This window comes from Dysidea avara, chromosome 10 (genome assembly GCF_963678975.1).
Source record: "Dysidea avara chromosome 10, odDysAvar1.4, whole genome shotgun sequence".
In the NCBI taxonomy this organism is placed as follows: Eukaryota; Metazoa; Porifera; class Demospongiae; order Dictyoceratida; family Dysideidae; genus Dysidea; species Dysidea avara.
The window spans coordinates 12,819,766-12,843,707 of record NC_089281.1 but is presented as its reverse complement, the minus strand read 5'-3'; the positions used below and the strand labels follow the sequence as shown (position 1 = coordinate 12,843,707).

Below are 23,942 nucleotides of genomic sequence, written 5' to 3'. Positions count from 1 at the left end.
TTGGAATATGCATTAATAAGACTGTGCGTTAATTAGACTGTGGCCATGTGCTCATGTTGAAAGTTTGATGGAACTAAGTTTTAATGCTACTTGAGTGATGGAGTTAGAGAAGGTGAGGAATTGTTTATTTTGCTATTTCTAATAATACTGCTTTGTAGATGTAGGTTTATTTAGATACGTGATGATATGCTATTATTTGCCCACTTTATGCACCTATCATTTCTTAGCCCCTATCCGCCCCTCCCCTGGGGAAGTGGGTGGGGATTCGACCTAGTAGGTGATCAAATGCATTGCAATTCCTGGAAAATTAAGCTCTCGCGTAATTGATTACACTTGGAAAAGGACAAAACAATGCTCCAATGGCTAAAAATGGAGAGGCAAAACTTTAAATAGCCAAAGAAAATGCAAGTTTTTGAGAAGAAATTTCTTCTACAAGGAGACCTCACGCATAACCATGCAACTATCACTCTTTTTAACCTAGTATCTCAATCAAAACACGCTTTAAAGGTTGAGAGTTCTGCTATTTGGGCAAGTCAGACGATCAATTCCCCACCCATCCCCTCCTAACCCCTGGGGGTTCAGGTGGGGATTTGAACAAATCGAATGTCAAATTTCCCACCCTACAAACTTGTCTTTTGTTCAAAAGTGAGTCAAATCCCCTTGTATTCCCCACATGTAGCCCAGGGGGGATAATTGGGCAAGATTTTGATAGATGCATTATTGCAAGTGAGGTTTTACTGTTTTGGTTTATAAGTGAATGAACTGTAATTGCCAAATATGTAAAAGTACTGGTTGAGGGATAATAAATAGAAGGTTAATTTAATCAATTGCAGGATCCATTATGTGTAGGGTGAAAAGGATGTGATCATTATTGAAGAAAGTGATGAAGAATTAAATGATGTGGGTACAACAGCATGCGCTACCTTCATGGAGAGAAAGATGTTCCTGTTTATTCAACTACGACCCATTTTTCTTATTCAGAAGCAGTCAACATACTTCTAGTTGCAAAACATGACAAAATTTGTACTAGACACCCAACACTGGTAGAGGATAATTTATGTTTTGTTGTTGATCTCTTCAAGTTGGCACATGTTGATGATATCAAAGCTGATGATTGTGGTCATTGGATACACAATGGCAAAAAGACCACTAAAGTTGCAGTATGGAAGCACAGAAATATGATCTCAAAGGTTGTATCCACAAAAGCCAGCAGTCCACCAGATGAAAACAGCCAACTCTACACATTGGTTAGAGTATACTATGTCAATGATCCACATGGAGATTTCAAGAGAACGCATTACTATTTGTTTGGTAAGTAATTATGCATGGTACACATTCATAATGCATACAAAAGTACCAATATGTTACAAAGTTAATATTTCTTACAGATGACAAACGACTACGTCATAACCTCTGCCTTGTGTGCTACAACTTTGATCGTGAACCTCACCAAATTAACCCCCGTCCACATGGAAACAGTAAGAGTGGACAAAAATATGTGCGAACAATGAAAAGTACAGCAGTCAAAATGGGTTCAAGCAATAGTAGTTCACTAAAGTGTGAGTTGACTCAAGCTACTTCTAGCCAATCCGACGTAAGGTTGTAAAACATGCTCTCTTAATGCCACGTGTACCTCCTTTTATCCATGTCAATACACTAAAGGAAATTCCCGTTGACTTCTATATTTGGAATATAAGCACAATGACTGAGGTAATCAATGATGCTGGGGGGATGATCAACTCATGGTGTGCAGGAGCACTTCCTAAAAGTCATCAGCAGGTGTCATATTACAAGTGTAAAGAAAAGGGTCAAGAAGACCAAGGGCACAACTTCGATGTCCTTTACAATGTAATGTTACAGTGCAAATCTAGCAATCCAGGCAAAGAATTTGTACGAACGGTAGCTGCAGCACCTGAACCAATGGCAGTATTAGCAACTGACCGCCAACTTGATGATATGGTGAGGTTCCTGACAGACCCTGTGGAGTTTGCAATAATGGGTGTAGATCCAACGTTCAACTTTGGAACATTTAATGTTACTCCCACAGTTTACCGTAACCTACTCCTTGAGCATCGTACCAAGGGTCACAGCCCAGTGATGCTTGGACCAATGTTGGTACACCACCAAAAGAAATTTTCGTCGTACAATTTCTTTGCATCTACCTTGATTAGTTTACAACCAGCTCTTCGTAACATTATCGCCTTTGGTACAGACGGGGAGAATAAACTGTACAAAGCTTTTTCTGTAAATTTTCCCTATGCAATACATCTGCGCTGCATTCGTTATTACAGAAGTAATTTGAGTTCCAAACTAAAGGATTTGGGCATACCTTCATCTGTTGCAGAAACATTTTTATCTGACATATTTGGGAAGACTGATGACCAAATTCACACTGAAGGTATTGTTGATGCCAGTGATTCTCAAAACTTTCAAGAAAGATTGGAAGGTCTACAAGATGTTTGGGACTCTCGGGAACAGGAATGCAACCCTGGCAAAGTCCCAGCCTTTTTTGATTGGTTTGTTGCAAACAAATCGGATGAAGTAGTTGATAACATGCTTCGACCTATCCGAGAAGCTGCAGGGTTAGGCTCTCCACCAAGTCCATATTATACCAATGACAGTGAGTGTATAAATAGTGTAATGCACAACAAAACACATTACAATGCTTCGGAATGGGATAAATTCAACTTGTCCATGCAGGAATTGGTAGAACAGTCTTACAAATTGTTGGAGTTAGCGGTCATCGACAAAGGAGCTGCTCGATTTCGTTCCATGTACAAGGATCTTGTAGTAGATCAGCTTCAATGGGTGAGAATGACTTCAAAACAAAGGGAGCTACATTTACGTAAAGTTGCCACAAGAAAGGTGGTTGGTTCACTGAGTAACACAGACGAGACCAGTGTGCTTGATGATGGTAATGATTACTCTCCTTTATCACTATCTCCTGAGGAAGCTAATCTATCAAATATTCTATTAGAAACAGTCCGTGGCATTTGGACAAAAGCCAAATCATTGCTCGAAACACCACGAGCTGTTGTGAACGGTCCTTGTTTTTCTGCCAGTGTCAATAGCACAGTCATTGTTGCAAGCAAGTCCAGTGCCAAACCACGTACTATTATCTGTAAACCTCAAGGAGTTATTTCATGCGAAAACACTTGTCCGCATTGGGCTTCGTTACAGATATGTAGCCATTCAGTGGCAGCTGCCCAATTTAATTGTGAATTAGAAATTTTTCCGGAAAAATATCGTAAAAAGAAATGCGCCCCAAATTTGATGAAGCTAGCCAAAGTTGGAATGCCAAGAGGTGCTGGCAAGAAGGGCGATTTGCCTCCTAAGAAAAGGAAGTCTCCTCAGACAATAACAAAGAATGTCACACCTGCATGCATCACTTCATCAAGCCAGCCAAAAGGCAAGAAGAAAAGTTCAGCATCCCAGGGTAGTCTTCAAACTGTGACTAGTACCAGTCAAGATTTTAGTGACCACAACCAATATACTGGTGTGCAATACTTGCCACAAAGCTTTCCCCCCTCCAGTTGGACAAGAGGGATTCTGCACATCCCAGGGTAATCTTCAAACTGTGACTAATACCAGTCAAGATTTTAGCGACCACAACCAATATACTGGTGTGCAATACTTGCCACAAAGCTTCCCACCTCCAGTTGGACAAAGAGGGTTCCATCCTGTTCCTATGCAGTATCCTGCAATGCAATTTCCACCCACATATCCTTATCAGGGACAGTCCATGCACCTCCTTTACCTCCCCAGTCACATCCATTTGTTTTAAAGTTTGTTGCTGGAAATATCAGGATATGTCAATCTTGCCAATCAAGTCTCCGTGAAGTGGATGGTTCAATTCGCAGTGCTCCATATGATCTTTGTATTTCCAGACTTGAAAAAAGGCCATTTTGGAATGAGGCAAGTCGATCATGGTGTACTCCATCCCGTGAGACCAATGCACATTACTGTATCAAAGTGAACTGCATCTGTTTCGTTTGTCCTATGTTTATTCCTTCCACTTTGACCATTCCTCCTGATATATTCATGAAATTAAGTGATGTTCACAAGACCTATTTAGCTCATGAATTTGAAATGATATTTTGAAGTTACTAGCTCATGATCATTATGACAGTCTAACTGTGCAATGTTGATTTTCATTTTAATTTGTAGTAGCTACATAGTTTCTTCAGTTTGACTCAAATCTGTACTGAGTTTTCATTGTAATATGTAGTTTGTAATCACTCATTTTTGATTGTCTCATGCCGGGAAGTTGCTCTCCATTTAATACATGGGATCCTTGACATGGCTAAGTAGCTTCTATAGTGGATAGTATCTACATCAAACAAGACTCAGCCACCCAACCCGTACTGAGGGGTAGGGGCTTAACATTGATAGTGCCCACTACTGGTTATGCTGCTGAGTCCCCTCGTTTACTACATCTAGCGCGTACGTAGTCTAACAGGTTCGCAAAATTGCAACTTGTGAAGAAGCGGTCAGCTGGCCACACGAGGGTCCTCACAGTAACAATCCTTACTTTCGCCAACTCCCACAGTCTTATTAATGCACACTTTATTTAATCTAATTAATGCCCAGTGACGATCAGACAAGTGTAATGATAGCGCTCTTCGTATTACGCTGGTGAGAATTGTTAATTGTTTTATAGATGTATGTATGTATGTGTATACTTTCAAAAATGTTAAATACAGTTGCTCGGCGAATCGACCTTGGTCCGGTCCGGTCCGGGTTATCAGAACGGCCTAATCCTTAATATTTCAAAATGTGCTGCTTCAAATTCTTTGTGATTTTTAGTGCATAATAATTAGGCTATGGTCTATTGGTAAAATTTTGTGGTGGGGCCACGATGGGTTCAAGATACATAATTAAATATGTTGTGGTGTGTAGTGGAATTTTGTAGTCTATTATTGCTATATGGGAGTGTACACCTCTAATAACCACTCCTGATAAGGCCATGCCAACTTACGGATATAATTCAGCAGCAGCTGTGGCCTTCAGTACATATGGATATAAGGAGTCAGGTCCTGGGGATTTGGATGTGTCAGGTATTTAACAAGTTGTAGACTCCTTGTTCGGTAATCTCAAATGTAGGTAAAGATGGAAATAAGGATGGACCTTTGTCAGGAATATTATCTTCGGATATAAAGACAGACTGAAAGTGTTGATTGAGGGTGTCTGTTTGTGAGTTGGGAACAGCACAAATTCTACAAGAGCCTTGATTTCTGCATTACCACTTCTATTTTGTGCAGTTCGGACAAGAGAAGGCTGGTCTGGCTGTTGAAATGGCATAGATAGTATAAACACACCCGGGTTGGAACTCCCATATCAACGTTGAAACCGGGTCACTACTGCTGACCCGGATGACCCACTGACCCGGATAGCAATCCAGGTCAGACCCGGATTTGACCCGGATTAATTAAAGCCGAGACGTGTTTCGGCTAGTCTCGAGTGAGCAAACGAGTCTACATTTTGAGCGTTCGATTCGTGTTGAGTAAATATTGCAACTTCAGCCTAGCTGTAGGTTGAAGACCAAAAAAAAAAAAAAAGTCTTCACCTACTGACAATAGCTACCCCTCACCATAGATACCCTCAATTTCGTGCTACATACTACACTTACTGACAAATGAGCGTGGCTGAGCGTATGTTAGTAATGCGATAAGTGGGCGTGGCTCACGAAAGAGCTACGCGGTAGCGTTTATAAGTTCCACGTCGTCAAACGAACAATTTCGTTTCTCACGTGATCCAATCCGGGTCAGACCCGGATAAATTGTAAACCGGGTCAGACCCGGATGACCCGGAGAAAATGTGACCCGGATGACCCGACCCTGTTTCAACGCTGTCCCATATAACTTCATAGAATACTCTGTGTCCCAATTGTTTGTAACACCTTCAGGTGTTGGAATATTGGGTATACAAATATTACTCGTAGTTATATGGTTGGCGGGTTTTGTTAGTGGAAAGAAATGCAGCATCTGGCCAGTTTTCGATCTGTTTGAGAGGCTGAGGGGTTGTAGAAGTGTTCTTTTGTAAGTTTTAATGTACAAAAAATGTTACAAGTCACTTTGCATTATTATCAATATATTTCTTGTCACTGGAACTTATCCACGAGCTTCACCAGGCATCTTCAGTACCCATAACTTGTTAGGAAAAGTTTCAACTTGCTTGTGATTGTAGTTATTCTTTCATCCTATATAGACACACATACTTTTAGCAGCAAGTTAGCTTTTTGTCCAAAGTAGGTGTGACAGTAACATGTGTAATTTTATAAACAACCGATCTCTATTCAGTAGCTCTTTATCATAAGTTTTACATGGAATTCATGTTTTTCATGCATCAGAGCAAAGCTTTACCCTTCTTGTACATACTTTTGTGGTGTTTTTTGTTTTTAGATTGTTAAGTGCCATCATAGATACAGTATACCAACAGGGATTGGAAACGGAAGTAACTCACGTGATATCTCTGTACAAATTCCCAATATGTGACCGGATCTTGGAAAACCTACCTTTTGGGCACAAGCAAACTTTTTGGGAAAACTCAATTGAAAATTTCAACAAATTTTTCAATATTAATTTTTTTTGCACATTTGGATAAAGCAACTATTAAACCTTCTTGCTGTGAAGTTTCACACCCATAGCTTCTTTTTCTTAGGAGATATAGATGATTATATCAGACCATGTAGTAATTTCACATGCGTGGGACAACAATTAACTTACAAATTGGGTGATTTGTTCAGGTGCTGGAATGGCTAAAACTTAGTCTTAGACAATAATATATGGGATTTAATTGCAGAAATGTACCAAGAATACATCATTAAATTATCAGAAATGTCTTTTAAAGTATTCTAGATGGTAAAAACGGAATTATTGGTAAACAAAGAGATTTGTCACCATTTGTCACCCTTAATCACTTACAGAACTCAATACATTACCATAAAAGTTAGTTTGTAATGTACAGGAGAGAAAATTGGCCATATCTCAGGAATACTTAAAGATATTAAGCTGAAATTTTAACATAAGATAGATGAGTACCCAGTACCTCATCTAAGCTATAAAACAGAAAATTGACCAATGTGCCAAAAAGGTAGGTTTTCCAAGATCAGGTCACATATGACGAAATAGACGTGAAATACCATCCGTGTCTCGAGCGCGAGTGACCGTCACCATAGATACCAGTGCAGCGCGAATTCGTTAGAAGCCACCTTTGTGCACGTTGTAGAAGAATTACAGCCTAAGCGTTGCGACAATTGGGCTAATTACTGTTCTACTCGAGGGCGAAATTGCCTGTGCGTGCTCTAGTACACGAGTGATTTGAAATGACCATTGACGCTAACTTCTGTGGTAAGCTTATTGTAACCCAGCAGCGCTTCTAGCAGTTGTGTTATTTTGTAAGCCTGCCAGTAAGAGCAGTTAGAAAAGTATTATGTTTTCTGGTGTTTGCATCGTCAGTGCCGTGTAAATAGCTTATTGAAATTACTATTCGTGTTACCATACTGGACATTTTAATAATTTTACAGTTTACACTTGTGTTATTTTGGAGGACACATCAGTAACTTTGTGTACCAATATACCATGTCATTAGTTACTAGTACATTAGTAGAGTGTAACGTAAATATTAGATTGTTCTGAAACCAATCCTACAGGAAATGGGAGGTGCAATGATGGAATCCATACCTACACACAATATTGCTGAATAACCACTGTTAACACTGAAGAGTCTGAGAGTTGTTTACCATAAGGATGAAGAACACACATTCAGCAACAAAATATATTCCAGTATATGTATGTGCAGAACAATCCAAGTGTTCAGATAGTGAACTTGAAGCCATGTTGTCAATACATTAACACGGAAGTATCATTTACCAGAAGATATTGATAGTGAATCTTGAGCTGTGCTTCTCACATCAGTGCACACTTGGTGGTAACTGGTTATATTTGTTGTTTTTTTACCTTCCTTTACGTTTTGCTTGTGTAGTGTTGCAAAATTAATGTTAGCTATTGTGTTGTACTATTATAGCAATGAGCATGCGCGTTATCAGTTGGTCACTAATATACTGAGCTTTAAATTGTGTTGTATATAGAAGGTACTAGCTCTGTTGAATGTGTAGTGTAGACAAGCTGGCATGAAGGGTGCATGTGGGTTGTATGAAACCGGAGTTGTGCTTGCTAGTCACATGACATCATGGTCTTGCGTCTATCAGTTACACTGCCAGGCATTAACTAGCTCATACCAGTCCCACCACCACATGGTCTGACAGAGTAAACATGTATACACATTAATGACTGCCACCCAATGGCTGGAAAGGAAGAACAATAGTTTCCGATTGCCAGAGGGTAAGTGACTAACTCATAAATCAACCTATAATCCAACTGATGGCAAGGCTAGGCCACTGACGCGAGAGTGCCCATATCCAGATTGCTTCCAGTACTCATCTAAATCGCTGCTTGAATGTTTCTGACTACGGTGGGTGCAGGCGGTTGGCTTCCATCGGACCCCCCGCCAGTCTGGTCAGTCTTGAAAGTCGGCAGTGCGCGAGCAACCGTCACTATAGGAACTTTCACACCGAGGTACTTCTCGTGCTGTACGTTGACAATGACTAGCTAGTTATCTAATTAGTGTTCTATTGAAGAGGGGACTTTTTTTTTGTAGAGTTGTGAGTGCCGGATATGAGACACGCTCTTTACGTCATGCGAGACACGGATATGTTTGTGCGCGAGTCTCCGTTTCCAATCCCTGTTGGTATACTGTATCTATGGTTCCACCTATTATATACTCTAGAGAAAATTGTATGCAATCTGCATATGCTCACTGTAAGTGTACATAAACGTATACAGTAAGCCTGACACTATTAAAGTGTATTGGAGTTGTGACACACTCTCTGTACACTCCTTTTAGACATGAACTGCCAAAGGCAGCTGGCTTTAACCAACCCTTAAAGTCTTAGTAGATTCTGGCAAATTAGCTAGGTCTATAGAAGGCTTTATAGCTAACAGGTAGAACAGACGACATCAAGTAGGCTGTAGTTAGCTGCATGGTTGGAGGTGGCCAGGGAACTTGTGACGCACAAGATTATTTATGCTAGACTACAGTTATAGGGATCAGCGATATAATATCAAGAAAACTTACTTCAAACTGTTCAACAGTTCCATCGACATTCTGTATGTCTGGCAAATCTTTTCCCAGCTGACATCACGTGTATAGATGCGCACGTGACAAAATTATTATTTCGCGATATGCTTTTCGTTGCATAACGATACTCGATGTTTTTAAATCGATGTGGTCGATGTTTTGTAATCGAAGTTACAACATCGATGTTTTTAAATCGATCTGATCATAGATAATAGACACCCCTACCATATGGGGTGTCTATTATCTATGATCTGATCGATGTTTTGTAGTCGATGTTACAGCATCGATATAAAAACATCGATGATTTTGCAACATCGATGCAAAAATCGAGGTGTCAAATTTCGAATTTTAAAGTATCACTTTAAGCGCCCTTAAAAACAATCCAGGAGTACAAACGTGTGTGAGGTGTAGGCAACCATAAACTCAGCCAGAGTGTGTGAAGATTGCACAAACAGGTACAAGGCATATAACGTAGTTTATTGTCATTATTATGGTTGTTACGTGTTGGCTAGTGGAATATTTCTAAATAAAGAGCGCCAAGTCCTCACCATGCTGCCATGTAATCATAGATTATCGATCATCTATGATGTAATAAATACTCGATTACAAGGGACCATTTTTTGGTCCAGGTTGCTTAATATCAGTTGGGTATTTTGTTGCTTTATGAGTAGTAATAGGCTTAGTAATAAAATAGTAATAATAACCTGGTACAGACTGCTACTTAGCTGCAACCCAGGTCATTTTTCTTTCATTCTCTGTGCTGCTTCTGACACTCTTCCCACAGCTGTCAATTTGCAATCTTGGAATGTACAATATGATGCAAAATGTACATTGTGTGGCAGTTTTCAGCCTACCACTGCACATGTATTGGGTGGCTGCCCTGTTGCATTGACACAGGGCCGCTTTATGTATCGTCATGGCTAAGTTTTACACTGCTTAAGTACTGAACTTTCTAAACTTTTAACTGAAGTAAACATGGTCTCAGTTTATGCTGACTTGTCTGGATTGCGAGCTAGTGACTTCCCATAGGCTACAGTTCTTTTCTCCTTATCACCCCATATCACCCTGATGTCATACTTTACAATGAGAGAAGTAACTCAGTTGCCCTGTTAGAACGGTCATGTCCCTTGGACTCAGTTGAGCACCTTGAATCTGCAAGGGATTGCGTGCAGGGAAAAAAAGAATACCAAGAATTGTTGTCTGAATTTGATCGCCTGGAAATACCATTTTTACAGCACCATTGAATTAAGTATTTTAGGCCACTTTTGCCATCCTCTTTATCTTCTTTTGAAAACATGGGTAACTTTATTCAGAATGAACTCAATATAACTAAATCCAGCTGCAGACGTGTTTTAATTTGGCAGCTAGAGTAGCAGTTTCTTCTAGAAGAATCTTCTTGGCAAGAGATAGCCCAGAATGGTTAGGGGAATGTTAAATGTTGATCTCTATTTAACTAATATTTTGTGTGTAAAGTTTCTTTCAATTTTACTGTATTTCCTTGCCACACCCACTTCTGGGGTAATTAGCTACACCTATCTGTGGCTCTGTGTGTGTGTGCCCGAGGACCCACTCACCTTACTTATGTATACTTTATTCAACACTAATAATGTTGGTTTTCTCTCTGTACTTTGTAATCAGCTTGTTATGTGCATGTCTTGCTTAGCTTTGTTTTTCTTTGTAGTTATAATTGTATACTTACTTCTTTGTTGGTTTTTGTAATGTAGATGTATGTGTTTTCACTCCGGTGAGGAAGAATGGCTGTGCCCATTACCATGAGGTTAAATCAATCAATAGTCCAGATATAACTGCTGCTCATTAAGTGAGCTAAAGAGCAGCAGTTATACTGGAGTGAAGAAGGTGAAACATCTGGTATGCATGCATGTGGTAGTCTCATCTGGCCAGACTATAGATATCATCAAGATATCATGGATAATATATAATCATGTTGCACTTGGATTGGAAACGCATGTATAAAATATATTATCAATAGTATACAATACAATGTCACAATATTTTATGGACTTTGTAGTGGAGAATAGTGCGATTCTCTCACAGTTTCAGAACATTTTTGAAATGTATAGGACCTTTTCATCAAGTAGTAATGTCTTGTTATCATCTCTAAAGTTGTTTTGTTGTTGGCGTAGGTAAAAACAGTGGACCCGGGGACCCACAGAAATCCAACTCTTCTTGGAATTTTATACACTTCACAGTATTCTATACTTGTACTAGGTACCTCTGCAAGTAGTCTTGCATGGCCAATCCACTTTTTTTTTCCTCGCGGCATCTTGCACGATGTTTACACCAATTAGAAATTATAAGCGCCTCTGAAAAAGTGTCTGAAGCTGACTGCATTAATTACAGGTCACTTGCTATTTTGCCCAGAGTATTTGTTTGTACAATGTTTCTAAACTGTAGTAGCTAGGTGACATAATAGACTAGCATGCTCATTGTGCAGCAGGTGAACAATTACCAGCTAAGCCAAGCTAAGCAAGTTCCAGCAGCTCTTCATACGTCATGATGCATTTACACAATGTTCCTAAACTACTCTAGTAGCTAGGTGGCATAATTGGGGCGAGCCTGAGTGAGCCCCACAAATGGCAGTAGTCACTCGTACGCTTGACCATTCCCGAGAGTTTACGTAACGAACACGGACAACCCCACATTAGTAGTGCTCAACTGTATGTACGACCGTACGTCTGACCATTCCCGAGAGTTTATGTAATGAACACGGACAGCCCCACATTAGTAGTGCTCAACTGTACGTACGACCGTACGTCTGACCATTCCCGAGAGTTTATGTAACGAACACGGACAGCCCCACGCTGGTAGTGCTCAACTGTACGTACGACTGTACGTCTGACCATTCCCGAGAGTTTACGTAATGAACGCAGAAAAAGCCCCACATGGCTTAGAATTTGTCGCTTGTCTCACAACTTATTCTTATATACATTGACATGGACAAAGAAGACCGTCTTAGAAGAAGGCAGAGAGAGAATGAGACAGGAAGCAGAAATGCCACATGAAGCACAAGTAAGTAGACACCTGATAGACGCCATGCACACGCAGAAGAGAGCATGCAGTTGGCCAATGAAACTGCAGAAGACGGGGAGATAAGTTCTAGCTGACTATGCTTCCACGCAGTTATGTAGCTATATACTGGCAGGCTACTGAGCCTCCCAACTTGAACTTTTTTCACCTTCCTCTAGAGTAGCCTGAGCATTTTTGTATGTATAGCTACAAACGCACACACATTAAATGCTATTCATGGAAATACACTAGTTGATGCCGCATCACTTTTTTTACACAACTCAGGCTCACCCCATCATGCTTTTAGCATCTGTCTAGTAAACTAGTATGCTTATTGTGCAGCAGGCAGTGGCCTATAAACTATAAATGCAGTCAGCTTCAGACACTTTTTAGAGGCGCTTATAATTTCTAATTGGTGTAAACATCGTGCGAGACACCGCGAGGGGAGAAAAAGTGGATTGGCCATGCAAGACTACCTGCAGAGGTACCTACTGTATAGAATACTGTGAAGTGTAAAAAGTTCCAAGAAGAGTTGGATTTCCATGAGTCCCCGGGTTCTTGGTCCCTGGGTCCACTGTTTTTATCTACCCTTGTTGTTGGGTGTTGTGTAGTTAATAGATAACTATACTATTTGTGGTTAATAAATTGCTCTGGTATGTTTGTGTAAAGTAATCTCTGACTAGGTAATGGTGAAAAAAGGATAGCCACTCAATTTAAAGAGCATAACTGTGTTTTATTTCTTTAGCTATTGAAGCCCAATGTGGGATAAGTCAATACCGAATTATTGAGTGGATGAAGCGCGAATGTAACAGTAGGCAAATCATGGCAGTGGGAGCGTGTACTTACACATGCTTAGCACACACATGAAAGAACAGTATCTGTTCTGTTTCTTTTTCAGCACAATGTGGTGAGTTAGCATTGTGTGAAGCTATACCACAGTAAAACATTTGCACCTGGCAACAGAAACTATCGGGTATGTATTCAAACTGGGCTCTTCGTTCCATAAAAGAATAAGTACTAGAATCAGTTTTATACAATCATATCATTGTCTTCCTCTGCATAAATGGCTAGTTTCACCATGAATTAAGTTTTCCCCGTGAACTTTATTACAAGGAGTGTTTCACTGTTTTGTGTGATTTACGGGGTTGTTTCCAATAGTTGTGCAACATATATATTATCCATGCTATAGATATTGTACTCCTGTAGCCAGACTATGTTATTCATTGGGTAGGGGAAAAAGGATCTGGTCCACCATTGTATTTAGTGGTTACATCACAGGTGTAGTAGGTCACTACCTTCTTGGGGTAGAAATCAATCGAAGTATCTGCAAAATCCAAGATTATGGCCTGTAACTCTCAGTAGCCTTGGTACTTTATCACAATACATAATCATGATTTAAACACTTGATGTCTTGTGCAATGTTATTAACAGTTTCTACACACCGTAATATTTATCCCTATTTTCAGCCCTATTTTTCGCATTTATCCTTATTATATGGTTAGAGATGTTCAAATTTAACATACTGCTGTGACTGATCCAGCCAAAATATTGGCTGGCCAATCAGAATCAAGAAGTTGCACAATCACATGAATGTATTGGAAATACACGAAAAAGCAGACAATTTAAAGCCGTTCAATAGAAGTTATTGACCCAGTTTGTTCAAAAGGGTAGTTGTCACATTGTGCTTTCCGATCTCACCTTAAAAGCCAAAGAATCTTGAAATGAAAAAGCCAGAAATGAAATGCTACCCTTAATACTGGTAGAAGAGATCGCATATACTAAATGCCCTGTTCTGAGTTTTACTTTATTCCTGGAATGGTTTTCACTGTTTTTAAACAATTACACAACTCCTCAATTCTGGCTCACGCTAATGCGCTAACACCGTCTGGTGACAATGCTTGAATTGTTTGGGCCCAGAAGTGTGATCCAGTATTTTGGCTGGCCAATGTGGCTGGGCTTGAGACTATTTCTGCCCATGGTTGCTTTTATAGCTCACCACTATGATTCATTTGTTGTATGGTTAGAAATGTCATCTACTCACACATTTCTATAACTTCTCATAGCATACCCAGCCTTGATTGCTGTATAACAGAGAGCATAAGGTGGCTCAATCATGGTGAAGTATGTATATCTTGAGTAAGTTTTGTATCTATGTTATGAATTTTTATTTACGGAGACCAAACAAATGATAGCCAAAACTTCCTTACACCACAGTAGTAGTCACCCATCGACAAAGAAGTCACATACCAAGCATGGTTAAATTTGAACATCTGGGTGTGCATGAAATAGGGCAAAAATCACACCTTGACTACCACTCAACTGGTTAAATATGAAATTTAGGGTGTAAAACAACTAACTGTAAGATCCATAAAGTATAGCTAAAAGCAAGGTCAGGAGCTTTAAAATACAACTAAAACAGAGCTGTACTGATAAACCAATACATACCATATCAGTGGCTGATGTGGAAATTTTGGCAATATGGGTGGGTCCCAATATTGTTACCAAAAACCCATATGATATACCATTAAGTGTGCTCTCATGAGGAAACCTACCTTGCCAATCAAACTACCAATGCTCACAGAAGAAGGTTGAACTCCAGTACAGTGGAACTTCAGTTATCTGGACCCCACTTATCAGATTCTTGGTTAACCGAACTACGGAAATGACTGCTTTATTAGGGTAGTGACTGTTCTGTTAGGGTAGTTGATAATACCGATATTTTTAAAAGTTTCTCTAAGGTAATTTATACACAGTTTCAGAGATATGAACTTTTTAGACTTAGGGGTTTGGCTAACTGAGGTTCCACTGTATTGTGATAAAAGATCAAGGCTATTGAGAGTTACAGCTTGTAGTCTCACATATTGCAGATCAATTTCTATAAAGGAATTTATCGCCACTTCAGTTGTATTCAAGGGAGAGTTAGTCTGACATGTAAAATCAGTTAGCAAATTATTTTGAAGATTTTTTACATTAGAAACCCTATCCATTGTCTCGAATAGTGGCCTGTCTTGCAAGAAACCAAATAGCATCCTAGGCAAAAAGCCATCTACACTTTTATTTCTTTGAAATAACTTAATCCCACGCTACTGGGTCTTGGTGAACATTGCTTGAAAGCGTTTTGTATTTCCTATGTCCATTCCATCCAGGATTATTATTTTACGCAGGTCACCAGGGTGTTCATGATGAGTGAAGAATTCCAATAAGCAGGTGATTTTGGATCAGGTGGAACATGGATATGACTCGGCAGGGAGCAACAGGATGATACGAGGCAGTCATATGTGACACAACATTAATTTTGATGTTTCTTAATGTTCTTGTTGACTCACCTATTAAGCTAGATTTTAAATCAGTCACATGAAAAATGTGCATTAGCACTATAGTGGGGAGAATAACCTACTCTAGTATAATCTGTACTGGTGCAAATGTGCAATCTATACACATTGATTTTAATGTTTTGATAAGTCTTAAGCTACTGTGGATATGTTTTTAATAAGCAGCATCAGACGGATCTCCTTGTTTGCATTCAAAGTTGAGTTGAAGGGTTAACTAGTGTGTTACTGAAACACTTCATGCTACTTGTAAAAGACTAAACAGTGGATCCTCACTAGTACAAACATGGCTGTTGGATTGGAGTATTTTGCAAACAAAATTTTGTATGTTCTGTTAAAGTAAGTGAACTAGTCTCCATATATAATCAATGGGTTCACTAATCCGAACAAATTCACTAACCTGTACAGACTTTTTGTCAACTTGAGAACAGAGTTGTTCGGATTAGTGAGGATCCACTACACGCACGCACACACACACACACACACACACACACACACACACACACACACACACACACACACACACACACACACACACACACACACACACACACACACACACACACACACACACACACACACACACACACACACACACACACACACACACACACACACACACACACACACACACACACACACAAAGGATACCACCTTTGTACAGGCCTAGCAACAAATTTCTGTTCCATTATGTTCATTAGAGAAACTTCTCAGTGGTATTATAATGGCGTATGTTACACAATTCTAATTTATTGTATTGAATTACTATGTCAAAATTCTTTACTGTTTGACTGTCTCTTCTGTCCGGGGGCCAACAACACTCCATCATATAACTCCAGCTGCTCCTCAGATTAGATCATACTCTTACCAGCATGAGACATTGTCACTCTACCCTAACCAAGAAAGCACAGCAGTAATAGAGGGATCCTTACTATATAGCAGCCAGCTCAATCATATTTTGCATCAATGGCTATTTTCTGTACCAGCCAGCTATGCAACAATACTGTTTAACCGCTTAACCAACTTATATAACTTGAGTGTGAGTTACTGCTATTCATAACAAATAAGCCTCTTAGCTACAGCATTCATTTCAATTTCAGTAGCCCAGAGAGCAGACTTTCAATAAAAGTAGCTAAAAGACATTTATTCAAAAGCGTTTTTTTAAATATGAGAAACAGAACACCCACCACTTGCAGTTTTGATAAATGCTCCATTGGTTGACCACAACGTGGCATCATTTTGCAACACAGTTTTTATTCTCTTTATGAAACACGATTTACAATTTTGGAAGGGAGAAAAGGGTATGTGTCCAGCTCAAATCACACACTTGTCTTGATACCACTCAGATTATTGGCAGGGTTATTTTATGCACCTATCTATGTAATTCCCGACCTCCAGGTACAACTAAACAGGGTATTTAGTGTCAAATTTCCTTGTAATAAAAGAGTGCCATGCTGTGCGAAGGATTGTAGCAAAGCAATGTATTAAGTTATAAGGCATTTTTCCTTTTTGCAGTCAGTATTTAGTAGAACAAATGTAACGATTTTGAAGTAACAACCTGTTACATATTAGTAAGCCCATGAAAAGTAATGTGTAATACACATACTGTAATGTGTAGTTCATGTAACCCAACACTGGTGATGACTGACCCATGTCACAGTGACTCTGGGAAGGCTGGTATATTGCCTGCATGTTGAGGGGCCTGTAGGCAGAGGTGGGGTTTAGGCTCTTAGGGTTGTACTGTTTAGTAGGGTCCCCCCTAAAGTGATGTGCACCAGTAAAAAAGCTGCTGCACCTAAAAACCATTATGGAAATATCATACGTGGCAAAATCACCTTTACTGAATAGTCTTACTCTGTAATTTTAAAACAATGAAATATTTACGGGCACCTGGATATTGAATTTTAAAAGAAAATCACCATACCTCAAAATTATGTCTGCCAGCCAGCCAGCCTGACCACAGTCACAAGACTAGAGGCCAACTGAAGCAGCGCATGACCACCATTTTACACCACAGCAACAAACTCACTGGTGGATGTACCTTTTGTAGTTCTGACGTATGTCTTCCTTGTGTGCTTTGCCACTCCTTTTATCTTCAATTAAATGGTCATCTTTATTCCAGAAAACCATACCAAGGCATTTTCTGTATCAACACCTTCCTGTATTTAGATGCCACAAAATTATTTGAGGCACTTAATGGACTGTAGTATTGGGTAGCAGCAAGTTGCACTCCTAAAAGTTGCAAAACTTACCACACTACCTTAAACGACCAGAACATGCCACAGAATCTAGATCAGTAGAAAAACAAAGTGTTGCACCACACCCACTAGATTAATCTTCTGTATAGCTGAGTGGGAAGATTGAGATACTCTATCTAATAAAGTAGTCACAGCCACATGTGTAATTCATAGCTATGCCCTAACAAAAGAAGTTAACAAACTAGTACAAACTACAGCCGTCAAAAGCCAAACGAATAGGGCAACGCATGGATGTTAAATTCTCAATTGGTATATGGGAGACCCTGGAGATGGGCTTGAGACTGATAGGTGCATTAACCAAAGAAACATGATGCATTTTCAAACAGTTGCCATTTATATTTATGAATCACAAGAAAACTAATCTAAGCTGCTTTGAAGTCTACTAATGATTAAATCTGTTATGATTCACAGGTAAGTGGAGTATTTGGTCATTAATTTTTACTGCATACTTACCACTAAAATTAATGATTGTCCTTTTTCTTCTCCCTGCCCAATGTCTGGTCACACAAGACTGGTAATTTTCGAGGCGAAATTTTTTTGTAGATTACCTTTCACCCATAAAAATTTTCCTCCAAATCATGCCATAGTTGCTCATCTACGAAAGTTTTCCACCTCGAAACTTTTTACGTATACGGTACCCACGTGCACACCAGAGCTTTCAGTTTCTTGACCTCACTTACCAAGCAGCAGTTATATCAGGACTTCCCAAATGATATTAAGCAACCTCCACCAGTAACAAGCTTCAACACAATTTTACATCAACCAACAAACAAAGTAACTTCTACTTTAACAGATTACCAAGAACCTACAACAGTCTACCAGTACTTGACTTAAATCAACATTTTCCCACCATTAAATCACAGTTACTCAAGATCTTCTGGCAGCATTTTATAAACAATTTTAACTCTGACAATCCCCACAGTATGCACTTTGTTTGCCCTTGTAGTACCTGCTCCAAGTCTCCTCGCCCACCAAACTTCAGCAGTAATTAATCTTTTTTTTTTTCTTCTTCTTGCTCTCTCTTAAAATAAGTACTTAGCTATATAAGTAAGTTTATTATTAAATACACATGTAAGTTTTAAAATTATAGGATAGTTCAACTATATACCAAATGTAAATGTATGTAATAACCTTAGCCAGCTAACTTAATTTGATTGTAATTTTATACATTCAATTGTAATTGTAAGTTGTACGTATACTTTTTCTGGCTGTGGACACCAGTTGCCCACAGACCATTAATGCAGGCCTTGCCTGCATTAAAAAGCAGTTAAAATAAAAAATAAAAAAATAACCTGGACCAACTAATGGTCCCTTGTGACCAAGCATGGTGAGAACTTGGCGCTCTTTATTTAGAATATTCCACCAGCCAATACATCACAACCCTGATATCGACATTAAACTACGTTACATGCGTCTTGTACCTGTTTGTGCAATCTTTCGCACACTCTGGTTGAGTTTATGGTTGTCTACATCTCACACATGCTTGTACTCCTAGATTATTTTAAGGGCGCTTAAAGTGATACTTTAAAATTCGCGATTTAAATATTTGCAAGAATTTGACACCTCGATTTCTGCATCGATGTTTGGAGATCGATGCAAAATCATCGATGTTTTAGATCGATGCTGTAACATCGACTACAAAACATCGATCAGATCGATTAAAAAACATCGATGCTGTAACTTCGATTACAAAACATCGATTTAAAAACATCGATGTGACGGTTTTTATCGAATTCAAAATATCGATGTTAAATAAAAAATTTACCTGATTTTTGTCGCATTTCAGTGGCGTTCCATACATTAGAGCTTAATTTTCCAGGAATTACAATGCGTGAGACAACAATCCAATGAGTGTGTCTCACGCGTAATGTACCTATCAATGTCAAGCCCCACCTACCCCAGGTCGGGGATTGTTGGGGATTTGCAAATGCGAGAATGCAAATTCCCCACCCCTGGGGACAACTTTGAGTTACGAATCCCCTACTAGCTCCTTGAGCCTTCTTTACCTGTAACACAAATACTAATACTAATTATCCCAGGAATCACAACAGTATGGAAAAGTACGGATATTCGTGTTGCAAATTCCCGGCCCTACCCTGGCATAGGAAGTGGAAGGATGCTAGAGTTGGGGGTGCCCAAAATTTATGTTGGTAGTAGTAAGTCTAATTCTAGGGGGTCTGGGAGTATGACCCCCAGGAAAAGTTTGAAAATTAGGAGATTGAATTTGGGGGCATTTTGGTGGATTTAGCTGTCAATAAAATGCTATCTATTTTAATACATGCTTGACTGTTGTATTAGGGTGACTGCTCTATTGCGGTGACTGCTCTATTAGAGTATCTCGATCGTGATTGCCCAGTTTCTGGAAATCTTGCAGGAGTTCACGTGATAACTATTGCGCAATACAGCTTTAAGTTGGGGGTGCTCAGCACCCCTAGTAAAATAGTTGGGGGTGCTGGAGCACCCCCAGCAAAATAGTTGGGGGTGCTCCAGCACCCCCTCTCCGCCGCCTATGCCTGGGGACGAGCTTGGGTGACAAATCCCCACCTGCTGCCCGACCTGGGGTAGGTGGGGCGTGACATTGATAGGTGCATAATGCGTGAGAGTTGAGGTGTCTGCTAATTAATAGCGAAGTTATCGTCGCTGCAATTCAGCTACAAACTCACTTAGCCTAGTTAGTCCAACATGTAACACAGCAGTTAGCAAATTATTTTGAATAAGTCGAATTTTACATTGAAAACCCTACCTAACCTAACAAACTGGAACTGGAGACATAAAGATTACATGACCTAGCTAACAATAAGGTGAAACAGAAAAATAATAATAATTTGCTGATGCGAGTGGTTTGCGATTTTTCTTCTCACGTCTTTGATTTGAATTCAGTGGAATAAAATAGTATCATTCTTCACCTAAACTGACCTCGAGAAACACCTTGAACAGCGGTTTCAAGTGTTTTCTCGTGAAGGACTCGGATTCCGGCCGACTGGTGAGGTATGTCTGATGTTAACGAAGAGTCTACCACTCCAGATGCTTAAGTCTTAAGTTAGCTACCTCCTGCTGAGAAGCGATCTAGAAAACGACCCCTTAGTGTTTCGCCACAGAATCGAGGTGAACTGAATCCTTGCGCGTTCTAGCTGGAGGATCAGTGTTGTAGTAAAGTGTAATGATGAACTAGGAGTAGATAATAAGGCCATCCAGTGTGACCTTTGTGGCTCTTGGATTCATGCTGCGTGCGAAAACATATCTGATGAAGTGTATGATAATATGAATGTTGTGCTGGGAAGCGTAAATAATTTTGTCTATAGCTACTATTGTGAAACGAACAATTGTACAAGTACGATAAAGCAACTATTGTTTAACTTTTTTACTGGGAATAGTCCTACTGGTAACAGTACTAGTATTGAAGAACCTATACCCGGTCACAAATTGCTACACAACAGAATTTTTTATCTGAACAGCTTAATGACCTTACTCATAAAATTGCTGACTTGGCTAACAAACAGCAAACACTACAGAATCCTGTGCAGTCTATGTCCTCAAAATATGCTGAGTCAGTAGCCAGCATGGAAACTGATGTCCCATCCATTCCAACATACAATATAGTGCCTTAGATATTGTTGATGAAATGAGAGATAGGGAATGTAGGAAGCTGAATTTAGTGGTGTACAACTTTTCAGAAGGTCCCGATCGAAAGGCTGATATTAAGGCTTTCCAGACCTTGAGTGATGCTGTGTTCAAACTAGATGTTAGTATTTCCAAAGCAGTTCATTTGGGACAAAAGATTACCAACAAACACAGGCCCCTACTCTTGACTGTTGAGGATATAGATAAGAACTACTTGATCTCCCACTCACACTTTCTACGACGCCATGATCAGTATAATAAAGTTTTTATCGTGCCAGACAGAACAAAACTAGAGCGTAATATGCACAAGAAGGCAGTAGATGAGTTAAGACAAAGGAATGCCAAGGGTGAAACCGGTTTATTAATTCGTGATGGTGTGGTATTAAAGCGGCAACTCCGTCCATCTCCTTCTACAAGCCAGAATTCCAATCAGTCTTCCTGATGATGGTGTTGTTAGTGCTTCAGTAACAGTAGATATTAATAAGTTAAAGAGTTTTATACACAAATGCTGACCAGTTTTTAAATAAGCGAGACCTTCTTTCAGCTCAAATTACAGGCAATCACCCCCCTGACATTATCATCATTACCGAAATGCTTCCCAAACCACCCAATGTTGTCATTAATTTATCCTTATTCACACTTTCAGATTATTCTCTCTACCTAAATTTTGATCCTGATAATTACAGTCCCCTTACGTCTAATATACGTGGAGTAGGAATATTTGTTTCTAAGAAGCTGCAAGCTTGTCAAGTGTTTTTTAGCCAATCTGTTCTTATGGATCATGTATGGGTCAGTGTGAAACTCCAGGGATCTGACTCATTGTTAATTGGTTCTATTTACCGTAGTCCTTCAAGCCCTCTCAGTACTAGTGTCTCATCCCTTTGTGATCTTTTCACTGAACTTAGCAATTATACTCATTTATTAATTTGTGGGGACTTTAACTTCAAAGAAGTCTCTTGGTCAGATCTTTCTGGTTCCACCACTAATTGCCATATCACACCTTTTCTTGACTCGGTAGATGACTTATTCTTGTTTCAGCATGTTACCAAACCTACAAGGATCAGACAAGATGAGTCTCCCAGCTTATTGGATTTAGTCTTTACAAATGAGCAGGACATGATTAATAATCTATCTTATCTTCCACCATTGGGAAACAGTGACCACATCTGTATACAGTTTGATATACTGTGTTACTCAGAGTCTAAGATTAGAAGACTGATAACATTAAGTATAATACCAGAGCAGCAAATATCGACTTAATGAAGCAAATTCTTAGTGATATTGACTGGATGTCCATTCTAGATCCTCTTAGTACCAATGATGCTTGGTTACAATTTAAGTCCATTTTTGAGGATGCCTTTGATAAATGTGTTCCCACCTACAAGCAGAAAGAAAAGAAAAACCTGTATTGTAACTCCGAAGTGTTTTGTTTGAAAAGGAAGAAAAACCAGTTATGGAAGAAGTACCTCTTAACTCGTTCCTCTGCCGATCTATCCAACTTTAAATCAATTAACAACCAACTTAGAAACCTAACTCGTAATCTTAGAAAGGATTATGAAAAGAGTTTAGCGTAAGGTGTGAAGTCTAGACCGAAAGCATTTTGGCGATACATTAATTCAAGAACAAAGATACGTCCTAGCATTACTGAACTGCTTACCTCTGATGGTTCCACAGTGTGTTCTGACCCTGAAATGGCAACTCTTTTTAATGACTATTTCTCTACTGTTTTTACTTGTGAGGACACCACCACAATTCCTACAGTTGACTCAGCTAGTTCTCCTCTTATTGCTGACTCTATTGAAATCACCCCTGAAGTTGTCTATGACAAACTCTATTGAAATCACCCCTGCAGTTGTCTACGACAAACTAATGAATTTGCAAAATAACAAATCCCCTGGACCAGATGGTTGGCCTATATCCAGTAAGTGAATTTGTTTCAGTGCCACTATCCATTATATTCAACAAGTCATATAGTAGTGGTATTTTACCAACAGACTGGAAGTGTGGCAATGTAACACCAATTCATAAGAAAGGTCCACGGAATCTTGCTAGTAATTACAGACCAGTGAGTTTAACGCCCATCTTCAGCAAGTTGATGGAGTCTATAGTTAAAGATCACATACTAAGTCATCTATTTACATACAATCTAATTTCTCCTTATCAATTTGGCTTTATGCCGGGAAGATCATGTTCTACCCAGTTATTGCAAGTATTAGATTACCTTACTCAGCATTTGGATAATGGCTATTGTGTTGATGTAATCTACTTAGATTTTTAAAAAGCGTGATACTGTCCCACACCAACATTTATTGCAAAGTTAACTTCTTTTGGCATTCATGGCAATATCTTAGAATGGATTAAGAATTTCTTATCTAACAGAAAACAGCAAGTTGTATTGAATTGATATAAGTTTCGTTCCTCTCCAGTCTCCAGTGGTGTCCCTCAAGGATCTGTGTTAGGTCCTTTACTCTTCACTATGTTTGTTAATGACATTCCATCAATTGTGTCTAGCCCTGTGTTCATGTTTGCAGATCATACAAAGATTTTCCGTGTGATAAGAAATGAAGAA

The 23,942-nt window shown here is 39.3% G+C and overlaps 1 protein-coding gene and 1 long non-coding RNA gene across 4 annotated transcripts; both read left to right on the top strand.

Annotated features, from left to right (window-relative positions):
- Positions 1-14: 14 nt before the first annotated feature.
- LOC136236171 (uncharacterized) lies at positions 15-4,257 on the top strand. Of its 2 annotated transcripts, none has more exons than XM_066026279.1 (3): positions 15-112; positions 850-1,311; positions 1,389-4,257. In XM_066026279.1, exon 3 carries the CDS (start codon positions 1,621-1,623, stop codon positions 3,565-3,567), a length of 1,947 nt encoding a protein of 648 aa, XP_065882351.1. In that variant the 5' UTR covers positions 15-112; positions 850-1,311; positions 1,389-1,620; the 3' UTR covers positions 3,568-4,257. The 2 variants fall into 2 exon arrangements, with proteins under 2 accessions (XP_065882351.1, XP_065882349.1); XM_066026277.1 differs by having other exon boundaries at positions 834-1,311.
- Positions 4,258-4,564: 307 nt separating this feature from the next.
- LOC136236170 (uncharacterized) lies at positions 4,565-8,024 on the top strand. Of its 2 annotated transcripts, none has more exons than XR_010692014.1 (2): positions 4,565-4,635; positions 7,652-8,024. It is a non-coding gene; the product is annotated as an uncharacterized lncRNA (long non-coding RNA). The 2 variants fall into 2 exon arrangements; XR_010692015.1 differs by lacking the exon at positions 4,565-4,635 and adding an exon at positions 5,572-7,349.
- Positions 8,025-23,942: the final 15,918 nt, after the last annotated feature.

Excerpts from the sequence above, each read along its gene's own strand:
- LOC136236171 (XM_066026279.1), top strand. The coding sequence starts at position 1,621 with ATGCCACGTGTACCTCCTTTTATCCATGTCAATACACTAAAGGAAATT.